This window comes from Lates calcarifer, linkage group LG10 (assembly GCF_001640805.2).
Source record: "Lates calcarifer isolate ASB-BC8 linkage group LG10, TLL_Latcal_v3, whole genome shotgun sequence".
NCBI lineage: Eukaryota > Metazoa > Chordata > Actinopteri > Centropomidae > Lates > Lates calcarifer.
In genome coordinates this window covers 14468582-14484789 of record NC_066842.1, presented here as the reverse complement: position 1 = coordinate 14484789, position 16208 = coordinate 14468582, and the positions used below count along the sequence as shown (strand labels likewise).

At 42.6% G+C, this 16208-nt stretch overlaps 1 protein-coding gene across 5 annotated transcripts in view; it reads right to left on the bottom strand.

The window, feature by feature from the left end:
• The window catches only part of pclob (piccolo presynaptic cytomatrix protein b), a 57545-nt gene extending 48429 nt beyond the window's left edge, over positions 1-9116 (bottom strand). For 4 of the 5 annotated variants that reach the window (XM_018663807.2, XM_018663812.2, XM_018663814.2 and 1 more), the window contains exons 1-6: positions 8972-9116; positions 6090-7410; positions 4817-5644; positions 2250-3083; positions 1187-2074; positions 81-1046 (exon numbers count right to left, since the gene is read on the bottom strand). In XM_018663807.2, coding sequence (XP_018519323.1) covers positions 81-1046; positions 1187-2074; positions 2250-3083; positions 4817-5644; positions 6090-7133 — 4560 coding nt within the window. In that variant the 5' untranslated portion in view covers positions 7134-7410; positions 8972-9116. Of the gene's footprint in view, positions 1-80; positions 1047-1186; positions 2075-2249; positions 3084-4816; positions 5645-6089; positions 7411-7922; positions 8688-8971 lie in introns of those variants that run through there. The other variant, XM_018663808.2, reaches the window with a different exon arrangement.
• Between the last annotated feature and the right edge of the window lie 7092 nt (positions 9117-16208).

Genomic DNA, 16208 nt, shown 5'->3' with positions numbered 1-16208 from the left:
ATATATTCTAAATACATGCAGTATATGAAAAAAGAACTAATTTTGTCCCAGAGCATGTTGATGTTTTTTTCTTCACTTACCTCTCCTATTGGCATGGGGTTAAATCCACACTGGTTACAAACAGTGGTCTTGCACTCAGTGCAGGTGTTGTAGTTTGGAGGGTCCTTGGAGCTGATGTTTAACTCGACCTTACACAGTGGACAGTTGGTCTGGCCTGCATTTGGAGGCATTTGAGATACTGTTACTGCCTTTGGTGGCTGAGATGGAGCTTTTTCCTCTAGTTTCTTCTCCTGCTCTGGATTCTTAGCAACTGTCTTGGGATCTCTTGCTGGCGACATCTGGGGAGAAACTGTCGGTGTACTTTTTGGAGAAATCTTAGGAACAGCAGACATCTTGGGAGAGACTTGTGCAGGTGCAGACATCTTACGTGAGCCTGGTGGTGTAGTACGTGAGTCTTCCTGAACAGATGATATCAAAGTGGATGCTGAACTGAAAATGGTGGAACCAAAGCCAAACATCTTACCAGTCATGGACTCTGTTGATTTTGAAGTATCAGGTGCTGTTTTAGGACCACTCAAGCCAAATAGGTCTCGTGAACTCTGCTGTGTATTTGGAGTCACCTTACTGTCTTTTAGTGCAGGATGACCTGCCTGGTCAGTTGTTTTCTCAGAACCTGATGCCCCTGGGATATCCAGAGGGAATTTCTGACCAGGAGTTGGACTAGTCCGTATATTACTTTCTGGTCCTTTAGCAGGCTTAGCTGCTTGTGTTATGGCTGTAGTCTGTGTCTTCTGAGGAGAGCCCGGTGTGAAACTACCCTTCTTTTGAACTGTATCGGGTATTGGAGTCTCCACCTTTTGAGGTGCATCAGATTTGGATAATTCCTTCTTTACAGTTTCCACTTGATTAGGAGCTGTTACTTTTTGATGTACAGCAGATGGAGAAATTTTGTTGGCTGTACTTTGATGTTTCATAGGAGGTCCTGAGAGTTCAGATGCACTGAGAGCTCTCTGCATCTGACAATTCAGGCATAACCATTCTTTTACCTGAAACAAGAAAATATGTCAAAATTGAAACATTTACAATACCTATATGCAATTGCTTCTCTACATCAAAATATGCTTTTTAAAGTTCAGACTTTTGTATTTTACTGTGATTTCAAAGTAAATTGGGGGATTCATATTACCTCTGAAACATTTGGCATTGGATTAAATCCACACTGGTTACAGACAGTGTTCTTGCATTCAGTGCAGTTGTTGTAGTTGGGAGGTTCCTTGGAGCCAAAGTTGAGTTCCACCTTACATAGTGGACAGGTAGATTGCCCTGCCATGGGAACAGCTGGGGAAGCGACTGCATCCTTTGGAGGCTCTGATGGAGCTTTTTCTACTTTGGTGTGTGGTAATGGAGACCCCTTGGCCTGTTGGACTTTCTCAAGTTTCTTCTCCTGCTCTTGTTTCTGAGCAAGATGTGATTTGGTTGCCTTTGGAGCAGGTATCTTGGGAGAAAGTGGTGGTGTTGTTTTGGATTCATCTTGGACAGCTGAGTTTATTAAAGTTGATGCAGAACTGAAGATGGAGGAACCAAAGCCAAACATTTTTCCACCCAGTGATTCTGCAGGCTTTGCAGCATCAGGTTGAGGTTTAGGACCACCAAATCCAAAGAACCCTCCAGCTTCCTCTTGTGTATTACTCTGCTTACGTTCAGCTTGACTTGTCTGGTCTGTTGGTTTCTGAGGACCTGTCCTCTGTGGAGTTTTCTTATCAGGAGCCGGACTGACCTGTTTCTGACGTTCAGGTCCTTTCATGACTTCAGCCTTTGCTGGCTGCTCTGCTGGTGTTGGTGGTTTCCTCTGAGGGGATCCTGGTGCAGAGACCTCCTTTATTTTAGATTCAGCAGGTGTTGGAATGTCTTTCTTTTGAGATTTATCTGCTGGGGAACTTTCCTTTTTCAGGGCATTGGCAGGTGGACTGACTTTATTTGGTGAGGCCTGTAGTTTCATCATGGGAGTTCCTGGAGGCTCAGATGCTCCTAGTGCTCTCTGCATCTGGCAGTTGAGACATAACCACTCTTTCACCTATATTAAAGATAATAAGTAAGATTAAAAAGCAAAATATAGATCAGTGCTGTTGTACAATAGAATGTATTGTACGTCTAACAACATATTATTTACATTATTAATAAAAAACACATATTGTAACACTTATAGTTCAAGTAATTTTCCTTAGTCTACAGTATTCTTATTATCTTACCTCCTTAACATTTGGCATGGGATTAAATCCACATTGGTTGCAAACAGTGTTTTTGCACTCTGTACAGGTGTTATAGTTGGGAGGATCTTTAGAGCCTACATTCAGTTCCAGTTTACAGAGAGGGCAGGTAGACTGGCCTGCTTTGGAAATGACTGGGGAGGCTGATGCTTGCTTTGGTGGCTCTGATGGAGGTTTGTCTGCTTTCAGCTGGACTGATGGAGGAACCTTGGCCTGCTGGAGTTGTTCTGGTTTCTTTTCCTGTTCTGGTTTCTTGGCAGTGGGGGATTTGGAATCCTTTGCAGACGGCATTTTGGGAGACACTGGTGGTGTAGTTTTGGTCTCATCTTGAACAGCTGCGGAAATCAAAGTGGACGCAGAACTGAAGATAGAGGAACCAAAACCAAACATCTTCCCAGTCACTGACTCTGCAGGCTTTGCAGCATCAGGTTGTGATTTAGGACCACCAAAACCAAAAAAGCCTCCTGAATCTTGTTGTGTAGCTGCAGTGGCATTTTCCTGCTTTTGTGAGGTTTGGCTTCTCTGGTCTGGGTTTTTCTCAGGACCTGTTTTCCGGCTCTCCTGAGGTGTTTTCTGACCAAAAGCTGGGCTGACCTGTTTTGGACCATCTGGGCCTTTAGCTTCTCCCTTAGTTGGTTGCACTGCTGGTGTAGACCCTTTCTTCTGAGGAGAGCTTGGTGCAGAAGTCTTTTGTTGTGCTGGCTGTGTTGCAGTAGTCTTTTTTAATGATGAATTGACCAAAGATGTGTCTTTCTGAGGTTCAACTGCTCCAGCAGCTCGTTTCACCTGGCAGTTAAGACAAAGCCACTCCTTTCCCTTAAAAAAACAACAAATAATTATGTTATATACTGTATGCACATGTTTTAATAATCCTAAACATAATCTTAATAAAAGGTAAAAAGGGCACAGTAGAGTCGAGGTGACCTATTCTGAAAAGAAAAGCAGACCCACAAATATACAAAGAAACACCTGGCAATAGTGCCTCATGCATGTGGAAGACAGTGAGCTGACTCTGTAAACAGCTACAACAATTTAGATGGCAGGATTGGGTTGCTCAAAATATTGGGACTGATGAGGGATATGTAATCTTGATAAGCTATGTGATGTGAGAAGGGCATCCCAGCTTAGTCCTTGTTTATGCTTTTGGTAGCATCCACTATTTACCACTCTATTTAAGAAAACTTCATTTCAGATGCTTGTATTTAATTGAATGCGTTTATTTTAATCAACTAATTCTATCACCACAAAAGTGTGAGAGTAAGCTTATGAAAAACTGAACACCCCTTACTTGTTTAATTTACAAATTATAATGTGACAGTAATAGCAATGTTTCAGTGGTTTAGACTGTACATGTTAACACAGCCACTTGCACAGAGGGATCTCTCCATCCTGATCTTGGTTCACCACTGTTTTAGCCATTAGTTTAAGCAGTATCACAAGATCAAGTAGCCTCGGACTGTCCTTGGCAAGGTAGCCTACTAAATGTGCATTGAATTACAGAGTCAAGTGTCAAGTCCTTTGTGCTTCAGATAGCCTGGAAGATGCCATGTCCATTTACTCTGTATGTGGTATTCCCTACAAACTAATCCCCATGAGGTGTGTGTCTGTGTGTGTGCCTGCACAGTGTGTGTGTGTGTGTGTGTGTGTGCGCGTGTGTGTTTGAATACAGCTTTTAAAGTCTCTTTGACTAAACTCCAGCAACAGTATTTAACACAGTTTGAACAGTCAACAAATAAGTTAACAGTTTTCAAGGCATTGATGAACTTTGATGAAAATTTATATAACACTACTATGCAAAATAATAATTTGTTATTTTTACTTGTAAGAGCTGTAAGGCTCAAGGGAAAGACAGTGACACCAGAGATGTGCACAGCTGCTTTTATGTGAGTGTAGCCCTTGTCTGCCAGGTCTGGCCAAAGGGTCTGACACATAGCCTTTTCACTGTTAAGACATTAGAGGTACTCCAAGTAGGATATTGAATGAAAATGGCTTTGCAGTGTTGCAGCTTTAGCCCGAGGACTGGACATTGTAACAGGTTTGCACAGAAAAAACAAAAGCAAACACCACTCCAATTTGTAGTTTATATCAGCATAGTATAACACGAATCTGTTCATACAATTTCATAACAAAAAATATTTGTAAATCATTCCTGATTCACAAGCTGGACTTTAACTCTGTAACCCAAAAATCATTGCTGCCATGTCATCTATTCAACTAAATAAGTTCTACTACTTGAGAAAAGCTCAAGTAATGAAATGAAAACTACTTAAGCAACTACTCTGAACATTAACAGGGAAATTAATGGTTTCAAAGAGCTTAATTCACAGGTATCACAAGTATGGTAGAGGACTGTATCCAAGTAATGAACCCTTTGGAACACAATAATGTCAAGACTGAGCCATCTGTCAGGTTCCATACAGACTAATCTGACCACCCAGGAATCAAAAGCAATTTGCCTCCAAAATCATAAAATTATATGGTGATGTATGTAACATTTAGCAAACAATTTTCAAACAATCAATCATAAGTTCATTCAGTAAATGTCTTACCTCTTTAACATTTGGCATGGGGTTAAATCCACACTGGTTGCAGACAATGCTTTTGCATTCAGTGCAGGTGTTGTAGTTGGGAAGATCCTTCGAGCCCATGTTGAGCACAACCTTACAGAGTGGACAAGTGGATTGGCCTGCTTTAGGGGCAGTGTGGCAAGCCAGTGCGGCCTTTGGACTCTCTGATGGAGCTTTGTCCACTTTTGCCTGTCCTGCTGGAGAAGACTTTGCCTGCTGGGGTTGCTCATGTTTCTTGTCTTGCTCTGACTTTTGGCCAGAGGGTGGTTTTGTCTCCTTTGCAGGCTGCATTTTTGGAGAAACTGGTGGTGTGGTTTTAGGCTCATCCTGAACAGCTGAGGCTATCAAAGTAGATGCAGAACTGAAAATGGAGGAGCCAAAACCAAACATCTTCCCAGTCACTGATTCTTGAGGCTTTGCAGCTTCAGTTTTAGCACCACCAAAGCCAAATAAACCTCCTGTCTCCTGCTGGGGAGCTGGGGTGGCACTGCTTTGCTTGCGTCCAGTTTGACTAGTCTGGTCTGGTTTTTGAGACCCTGATGCTCTCTGGGTCTCAGGTGTCATTTTCTGAACAGACGCTGGACTGGCCTGTTTTTGACTATCTGGACCCTTGGCTGGCACTTTTGCGGATGCAGACTGCATTTTCTGAGGTGAACCTGGTGCTGACATCTCTTTTTTGACAGGTGCAGCTGGAGATGGCGTCTGGTTCTGAGCCGGAGAAACTTTGCTTGGCGTGGGCTTTTTCATGGGAGGTCCTGGTGATCCTTGAGCTCTCTGGATCTGGCAGGTAAGACAAAGCCACTCACGCCCCTATACAAAAAATTGAAAGAAATTTTGACAATGAAATACTGATGTAAAAAGGTACATGAAAAGAATTATATACAGTTCATAAAAAGAGCTGAATGAAAAAACTTTGTAAAAAAGTACAACTTTGTTAATTTTATGTTATTTCAAGATAGCCTAAAAAGAGTGTCGTAATTAGAATTATAGTGTACTGTCTGGTGCTTTGTGTAATAGTAAATCTAAAGCATATAGTTTATGCAATAAAGCTTCATGTTGAACTTTCACCAGTTAAGACTGCATTGAATAAATAATAAATACATAAATTTCAATTGCCAATCAAAGAGAACCACAAAATGATTGTACTATACACTTAACAGACATAAAATACATGCACATTCAGTTTGAACAAGGCATAGTCATAAGAGAGTATAAAAGAAATGATGCAAAATGAAAATAATAAGCCTCTACTTACATCTGAGTCTGGAGGGCTGAAGCCACACAAGCTGCACACTTCACTTTTACATTGTGTACAGGTTTTATGGTTAGGTGGTTCCTTAGTATGCATATTCAGTTCTGTTGTGTTACACACTGGGCAAAGGGACTTAGCTACTGCTTTTGACTGAGATCCGGCTTTGGTTATTCCCGGTGATGAAGACCCTGCTCGGGATAGGCCAGGTGTACCAGGTCCCTTAGGGCCTTGTTGCTGAGGCCCAGGCTTATCAGAGGACTGCTGCTGAGCTGAAGTCCTGAGGCCTTGCTGCTGTTTTCCCACCCTTGGTGAGCCCTGCTGTTGCTGTGCAACTTTAGGGGAACCCTGTTGTTGCTGTGAAGGTTTAGGTGAGCCCTGTTGTTGCTGTCCAATTTTTGGTGACCCCTGCTGTTGTTGTCCTACTTTAGGTGACCCTGGCTGTGAGCCAGTTTTTTGTGGCCCAGATTTTGTGGACCCTTGAACCCCAGACTTTGCAGGTTCTTGCTGCTGTGCACCAGTCTTAGCAGGCCCCTGTTGTTGCATCCCTGTCTTCGGTGGTACCTGTTGTTGAGATGATGCCTTTGGAGATTCTGGTTGTGCTCCACTTTTAGACAAAATCTGTTGTTGAGCTCCAGGCTTAGGTGAACCTTGCTGCTCTTGGCCCTTGGGCTGACTTTTTTGCTGTTCTCCTTTAAGTTGGCCTTCAGGCTGAGTCCCTGCCTTTGGAGCAGCTTGTTGCCCACCAGGCTTATTTGGAGGTCCAGCCTGACCATTCCCTTGCAGCTGTGGTGATCCTTGTTTAGGAGGTGGCTGGTTCTTTTGCATAGGGGGGGCCTGGCCTGATTTTGGGGGTCCCTGTTGCTGTTGAGGACCTTTGCCGGCACCTGCTCCTGGCTGCTGTTCTCCAGATGGCTTCACCCCCTGCTGGGGAGGTGCTTTCTGATTTTTATCTCCCTCCCCATCATCTCCAAATAAGCCAAACTTGTTCACAGCAGAGGACACAGCATTGAGGGGGTTGGCCCCGCTGAGGAATTTCGAAGAGAACATAGTGGGGTCTTCCTCCTCCTCTTCCTCCTCTTCCTCCTCGTCCTCCTCCTCCTCCTCCGCCTCCTCCTCCTCCTCCTCCTCCTCCTCGGAGCTGGACTCTACAGGACTGTCGGAGTCAGAGCAGGAGCTGTCTTCTCTCTGTCCTGGCTCTCCCACAGAGGCCTGAGGGGGGGCTGGGGCCGGAGCTGTGGAGAGGGCATCTACAGCCCCAGTGCTGCTGCTGCTGCTGCTGCTGCTCCCTGGGCTCTCCTCTGGCTCAGCATCTAGATCAGACTTCCTAAATGCACGAGAAACACAAAGAGAGAGAGAGAGGAAGTGTGAGATGACAAGAGGGAGGAATAATGAAAGAGAGTGTTAGAATTTGTGAACCACATTTACAGCACTGTCTGAGTCAATATGCTGTCTGGTAAACAAAATAAAAACGGCATACTGAAGTATAATGGATGTAGAAACAACAGAAAATCATTTATCTTCTGATTCACTGTCTCGGCTAAGTTTTTGATCCTCCTTATCCATATTAACACAGAATTGTAATTAAGTTATCTCTTAAATCTCCACTTAGGAGAGCATCACCGTGTTACATAATAGCATGTGGTGAACTCACGTTTAGAAGGATGTTTCTTTAACCTAAATCCGTAAACTGCATATTTGAATGCAGTGTAAATGGAAAGGAGCTGCGTCTATGACACACATACATAAAATTTACTTTCATCCCCCGCTGAAACGATTATCATTTGCATAGCAATCGTCGCCTCTATACAGAGAAAGCCATTAATGATTCAGCCTCACTTTGATTTACTCCGCTCCGACTGTTGCTTTCAGGACCATGGACAGGGTCAGAGCCGCTCTGTTGATCACAGCGCGTACAAACCATGGAGATCCCTTTCAGCCAGCAACACAATCCGGACCAATGTGCAACACATGAGGCTGATACCGTTCTCAATAGACCCGGCTACTACAAACCCAGTTCGAATGGCCATTCAAGGTGGACTCGCAGGGTCCAAATGACTGTCTCTGTAACACCGTGAAAGAATTCGACTTCCTCCGCTCATTCCATCTTCGGATTTTTCCACATTCATCGCCCAAATGGCACCGAGTGTCGAAATCTCACGCAGGACATGTTTTACAGCAGCAAGGAGACGAGTAAACACGGAAAATAAAGCTCTCTCTCTCTCTCTCCCTCTCTCTCTCTGGAGAAACTGCAGGCACATCCGGGTAGGGGCCCATCGAATAATGCATGGGAAGTGAATACTAATACTTTCCGTTATAAAAGCAACATCAAGGGCAGTAAACGTCTGTGATGAGCAGCTGCTTAAAAATACTAAACATATATTTATAAATATAAGAGCTAGAATAAACGTTTACTACATTCGGCCCCCCCGTTGACCCATCGGCGAATAAGTGGATCTGATGGTACCCACAGCGTTTTATCGTAATGAAAAAAGCAGCATGCATTACGCCCGACCACTCTAAACCCGACAACATCAGTCTGCAGAGGGTATGAGGTGGTGACAGCTCTGAGCGCACGAGTGAGCGGAGATTAAAAAAACACACACACATTATCACCCATTTGTGTGCCCTTGACCAGGAGCCTGTTCAGATTTCAGAATACTCTATGCTGTGTCCTACAATCCTGATTTATTTCAGACTAGCCTAAACCCGCGAGGAAACCCAGCCAAAGCCTGTCATCGATGGCATCCGAAATACCATCTGTTATCCGCTCCGTGTCCCCCCGCTCCTCTCCTCCCATCCTGCAGCCGAGCATCCTTCACCCCTCCACGGTCACAATGTCAAACGCCGAAGCTCGGTGTTCCCGTGAAACCGGACGGAAATTGTACCTTCATCGGTGGCGGATCTGGCTCTCCATCCTCGCCCCCCAAAAAGCCTCCTCAGATATCCCCGGTCCGCGACTGTCTGATCGCCAAGGGATGGAGGGCACAGGGCAGCAGATAGAGAGCGATCAGCATCCACTCCGCCTCCCACTCTAGTGCGCAGGCGCCGCATCTGACAGGTGATCACAATATATATCACGCACGGAAATTGAAATTAAAGGGGACAAGGCGATTTATTTCCCCGGAGTCACGTGTGATCGGCGGCGAAGACCTCAAGATTTACCCACATGTTTTGCACATTTTCTCAGCGACCGTTGACATATTTGAAATGTCACTGTGGTGATCATGAGTAGGCTATAGAGGGATAATGTGATTTTAGCTCCAAGTGTGCTGAGCCATGAGAGTAAGATCAGATACAGTACATTCAGATCACTTTAAATTCCATTTCACATAATTATTTGTATTTTATATGCAAATAATATCAAAACACTTTCTATTATGATGTTTGTGTTTCTTCTGTTTTATAATATACATTTATTATAAATTAACATTCAGTACTGGTGAGGCATAGTGTTTAATCTGCGGATTACTTATAGATACTTATACACTGTGTTCACTGTGTGCAGTTGGATTTAAGGTCATCAGGTAAAATGAGCAGGCCACTTTGTCTTTATGAAGCCATTTCTCTAGACCCGATATGATGAAACAAGAAACATTGTCATCAGTACACTGACATATCATCTGTCTCCATCTTACAGATCTTTAACATCATCCGTCCTTCAGCCCTGTCTATGTATGAGCACACAGTTATAGAACTCATTTCAGCAGAAATCGATACATCTCAGAATTATCATTAATGTGGACTTGTTATATTTCTTCCTCTGTGTCAGCATAGCAAACCCACTGTAATTGTTCCATCCATATAGACTTGCCTCCAGACCTGCTACAGCATGCACAATATGCTGAATATAATCCACACATCCCCTAGTTTTGGACATTAGTCAATAAGTCAACAGGTAGTGACATTTTATTTAGCGTAAGCATGCACTTTTCTTCAGTGTTGACCAATTCCTCCACTGTGCATACACCGTCTAGACATTTCCTCTCGGGCCTTAGTTAATGGTAGTTGCTGTTGGTTGCATTGTAGTTTATAGAATACTTAATGGAGATGTATGTAATAGGAAGTGAACACCCACAGGCACAAAGCACCTCTTCAGCCTGTGTAACCTGTCTCTTCTTCTCTGCACTGGCCTTTTTATTCTGGCATTTCTCCCACAAGAGTTTTTCTACAGAGCAGATGTGATGTGAAGAGACAATCTTGGCAATCTTATCCTGTGTCACTGTCAGAGTGATAAAAAAAACTTGCTGGCGTTTTTCTTTTCTCCTTTCAGCTCAGGCCAGACGAATAGACACACTGAGACTTCTGTCCAACCATGAACTGACCATGATCCTTGCAAAGTGTCTTTATACAACCCTTTAGAATTTTAAGTTGTATTCAAATACTCATACAAATAGCACAATTTATACCCTCAAGGCACCGGAGTAAAACATTTGCTTTCTTCACAGCCTGTGAATTGGTTTACAGAATATAATCTGAAGCTTTAGAGCAACAGGAAAACACACCACAAAATGGGAGAGAAAAGTTCTCACCTCTATAGATCACGCTTCTGCCATAAAAAAAGATCATTCCCCCGCTATGATTAGTTATCACCAGAGGAAATGATTTATCTAGATTTCTGAAAAAGACACATGCCCCCCCACACTGGCACGCAGATTTACACACAGCATACAGTAGATAAACTCCTATTCAGTATGTGGTAATCGTGAGTGAGATGTGTGGGAAGGATGGAGAGCAAGTGGTGTGTGGGTGTGTGGAAGAGTTACGTCATGCGTGATGTGTGAGCAGCAGAATAGCTATGGTCTCGGTTTGGAAAGCACCAGATTTGGCTTGCAGACACACACACACACACACACAGGAAACATTCATCAGCACAATCTCCATCTGGGGATATAGGCTGTAACTTTGCTGTGAGCCCGTACATGGGCAGGAAATCCTTTAAGTAATCTTTGACTGCTTATATCTACCTCATCCTCACAATCTGGTACATGAAAATCTTTTTTGGCAGGCATTATAAGTGATGATCCTCTTCCTGTTTTTGTGGAGTATCAGAATAGAACTCATGTCAGTGTAGGTTAATGTCTTTATATGTCATTACTTTTTATCTAGTGGAAGATGTAACCGTATATTTTGTTTAAGCCATGGACCCTTACATATTTTTTAGAAGAGTGCATAACTGCTGTTCTCTGGCTTGTTATCTTAAAGCACATGACAGTAGACAAACAACTGAATAAAAATCTGAATTTATCATTAACACTTTTGATGTTGTTAAACTGTTTTCATCCTGCTCCACAAGTGAGTCGTGTTTGTCAGTCGACACTGTTATGTAAGACTGTAAGACAGCAGGCAATCACCAGATGCGGCACCATCATGTTCTTTTCTTTTGATCTCTCCCCACTTGTCAGTTTAAATGCAATAACGACAATATCTACTGTCACCATCCTTTTTTTCTCCCACGCTCTCTCTGATAAGGCCAGACCAGGCTTAAATCCCACACTTGCACAGCTGAAGCATCATAGACTTTTAACGGCGTCACTCGTTCATGTAGAGACAGACCCTAAAATGAATTGTATGCTTTCATGTGTGCTGAGGAGTGAAAAGAATTCAAGTCATGGGGAACGGTTTGAAAGGCTTGAATATTAAAACGTGCTTTGCCCGCGGGTTTCTTTGTCTGCTTCACCACATGTGTAGTGAGTAAATTCACAAACAGGACAGAGATAAAAATGTATTTGAAAGGCCTTAAAACATATTTTTTTCTAAAAACACACAGAATTCCTAGCACGAATTACAAGAGATGGATGGCATTACTCATTCTGTCTCTTTCTCTGTGATGTGATATAGCAGTACTAATGGAGACACAAAGCCTGCATTAGTTTTTCAGAAGCTTGTAGCAACATGTTTCTGTCCACATTCATCCCTTTTAAGTTAGATGATTTCCTTAACTGAAGTTAAGGTATACACTCTTCTAGAAAATCATCTAGAAAAGCCAAGGCTAGCATTTGATATAATGAATAAATATTAACAATGTTACCAAAGAGTGTGCTTCCAGTTTACATGTAAATGAAGCATGAATTAATGCCAATTCTTACTATGTAGCTTAGACAGCTTAGAAAGCTGATCTCCATGAGAAGAAGCCTATCCTGTTCAAGGTTCAGGGGTCTGAAGCCTTTAGGGAGAGAGATGAAATACATCAGGAACAGATCACCAGCTTACTGCAGGGCACATGCAGACAAATACATATCCACCTACAGACCTTTTAGTGGTTGAATTTGCAGTGCATCTAACCTGCAAGTCTATCAGCCGTGGGAGGAAATACACACAGGTTTGAACCTGGGACCTTCTAGCTAAGAGGCAGCAATCCAAACTATCGTGTCATCTTGCTGCCCCGGGACAAACTCAGAGTCCATTAATGCTAACTATTAATGTACTTATCCCTGATTTCCATTTTCCAAACATTAATATAGACATGAGGGCACATCCCGTCTGACAGCTGACCAGACGCCTCTGTTGTTCTCTTTTCTGCAGCACTGCCTTTCTGCTCACTCAGGCATACACCATTAGAAAGACATCACATTTATACGCCATTTGTATTCTTCTCTGCACAGTCAAGCCTGAACCCGGCACTCACACACCCATCTCTCTCTCTCTCTGTCTCTCTCTCTCTTTCTCTTCCTCTATCTGGCTCTCTCATACACAAACACACTCAAACAAACAGAGCTTAGAAGCAGTACTTATCTCGCTCTCATTTTAATTAAGCCGACACACTGGAGCATAATGCTGCCTAGCAGTTTTCTAACTCCCACAGCTGTAATTCTCATGGATGAGACTGCAAAACAGCCAAACAGTCACTTCCAATCGCCTTTTTTCAAAACTATTTTGGTAAAGGAACTTGTTTGTAAAAACACACACCTCTGACGCTGACCCTTGAGGAAGGCAAAGCAGTTTTTCCCCGGCATGGTTTTCTCTGGAGCGGAGCCGGAGCAGTGTTGAGCGGTAACCTGCATGGAGGTGTATCGCGGTCTTCTCTAGGTCTCTAGGTCTCTGTGCCTGTGTGTTTGGCAGGGTCACCATGTAATCTATACAGTAACCTGATCACACACACTTTGCCAGTGTCATTAAATTTACATATCTGCCCTGAGGAGGGGAAAATATGGACTCACGACACTACTCTCTAGATGGAACCCTTAAGACTGATGGAATGCACTAAAACAACAAATAAAACAAAAGAAAATTAAAGTTCACAGTTTATATATTGGTTTTAAAGAATGCTACTTAAAACAAGGTATATTTTGTGTCACAATGTATCTTATGGTTTATATTACATTAACTGCCAGAATATATTGGCTCGTTGTCTGAGTGATTGGTTCTTAAATAAAATTAAATGAAGTGTATAGGAAAAATGAAGTTAGACAGGGTTCATCATGGGTCTTTTTACCTCTCGAACACCCGGTTTGTCAAGCCAGTACTTTGTCACACATTCTAAACGTTCCAACAATGTAATTGACTGATAACTTGATTGTATTAGAATGCGCATGATACGCAGGTAGAGTTACCAGGCCTTGGCAGTCTGCTATGTGTCACTTGGGAACATGGCTTTTGCTTCGCCTTCTCCCCTCCTCACTCTGCATCATGCTAGGCCACTGCACAAGTCTCTACAGCCACCCAGTCTTTTTTCCTGTCGAGTGACCACTGCTATCTGCCATACTAAAAATACTCTTAAAGAAACAGCGTCCGCAAGGCATGAGGCACCCTTATCGCTGCTTCTCCCTGTTCTTATCTCGCTTTTCCCACCAGCCCCTCCCCCAGTTGCCATGTCACGGGAGAATTCTGAGGATAACACAGTTCACGCCCCCAAATCCTACAAATCAGTGAGCACGAAATCACGACTGATCAGAGTCAGACTGACAAAGGAGAGAGGGATGGGAGAGAATAAAAATGAGAGTGGGTAGGATAAAAATATATCTGGACTGATAATGGAAAGGAGGACACTCAATTGATAAAAAATGGTAAAGATAAGAAAAATAAGTCACTGGCAGATGTGAGGACAGGAATAGAGAGGAGATGCATTCTCAATAAATAGAAGAGGAAGGTAAACACAGCAGAGCTGCAGCTGCATTAATGCTAATGTCCTTTACTGGAAGTGACAAATACCTTGAGTTAGAAGATGTCACTGCCCTTCTTGCCTCAGACATATTGTATCTTGTTGCCATTAGTAGTCTCTAATATTGAAAGGTGATGGGAAGAGCACAAATTTATTCGTTCTCGAACTGGATAGAAAAACGTGTAATGGTTATTGTTATGCAGCCCAAGGTAGGCTATATTGCTGTCCACTGAATGGTGTTGTTTGCTGTTCTGCAGGTACACAAACATCTGAATGTTTGCAGAGGTGCTGTGATAAGGTCTAGACAGCAGGCTGTATATAATTGAAGAGGTGTAAAAGAAGATGGGGTTTTAGACTACCTGAGGGCTCCAGCTTCACCCAGTGTACAGTGTCAGAGGCAAACTTTGTTCAGTTAACAGGCAGGTACTGTACCTGTTGTGCATATTTTCCTTTCGAAGAAGTACAAACACATTCAATAGCATTGTTACTAAAGGGTTTACCAGGAGTGCACTTTTCAAATATTCATATTCACCTGTCTTCAGTGCCAGCTATGATTTATGGATACGTTTATTTAGGCTTTCCATCATATCTCATAGTGTTCACACCTGTCAAGTCTATTTGCCATTTTGCCACTATGGGGTTGGAGAGAAACAACTTACAGAGGCTTGAAACATGCTTTAATTCATCAAAATAAACATAATGTCTGATTGTTTTATTGTCAGAGATGTGTTAACACCTTAAATTATGCTAATGCTGTTATAAGAGCATATTAATTTGAAAAGTCTGCACTCCAATACCACAAAAAAGGAAGAAAAAAAAACACTTAAAAGGTTTGTAATAAATGCGCTAAAACACTCAAAAATGTTAGTATGGTTTTCTAAGCATGTGATGCTACAAATAGTGGTGAAGTTGAATATCAATGAATGGTCCTGTGCATTTGTAACTGCTTAGTTTTTCTATCTTTGTCTTTGATTCTCTCTTAGTATTCGTCTCTTACCACTTGAGAACCATTGGTGAAAAAGAGGAGATGACCTTGCATTGCACGTGTAAGCGTGGGTCCCTATTATTTCTAAGATGGAGACCATGGAGAGTTAGAGGCATCACTTTCTGGTGTGCTTTTCATCAGGGAGTTATGCAGTACACTCTAATATCACCTTCACTGGCACCTGCTTGGCGTAAGACTAGCAGAAAAGCTGTGCCACCTGGTGTGTGTGTGTGTGCGCGTGCGTGCGTGCGCGATTGAGTATGCACACTGTACTCAACCTGCCTAGGGAGAAGATCCATTCTCTCATCAAATATTCACTAGCAACCACAGGCTCCCAGCTGCCTGCTGCTATAATGCACACACATTGCCATGTTATTGGTGCCTGATGTATTCACTGAAAAAAGTGTCTCATAAAATGTGAACAGTTGAACAGTCCATTTTGAGGATAATATTTCAAGTTTATGCAGCTCAGCTTCAAGTGTAACTGCCGTACACACACACCTGTTACAGCAAATCTCCCACTTGAATGCAAGCTGGCTGGGTTGCTAAATTGTGAGTAAAAAAATCAATCCCCAGGTGCAGGTCAGCTCAAAAACATGTGCCTTGCTCATGCACTTCCAGTCTGGCACAGGTGTTTGTGTAATATCCCTCCCTAATGTGCACGCTGTGTTTGTGCATCATCATTCATGTATGCTTTAAAAACATTTCATGCATTTTTAATGTTTTTTCTTTCCTCTTCCCTAACAGCTACAGTAACTATACCCAATGCTCAGTCAGTCAAAATGCTAATATTGATCAACACTATTCAAATAAACCCAATGCTGATGTAAGATGTAAACAGAGTTTGATTCATAGACCTATAACTAAGAAATAAAGAATTAATGCACATGGATGCATTAACTCTGTTTCTGCCTACACTCTTTCTTAATTATTTCTAGTGCTAGTATGTGTTCAGCACTGTGACATGATCCACATCCATATAATGCATGCATTCATAAATGACAGTGCCTTTGGAAGGAGAAAAATGTATGTGACTTGA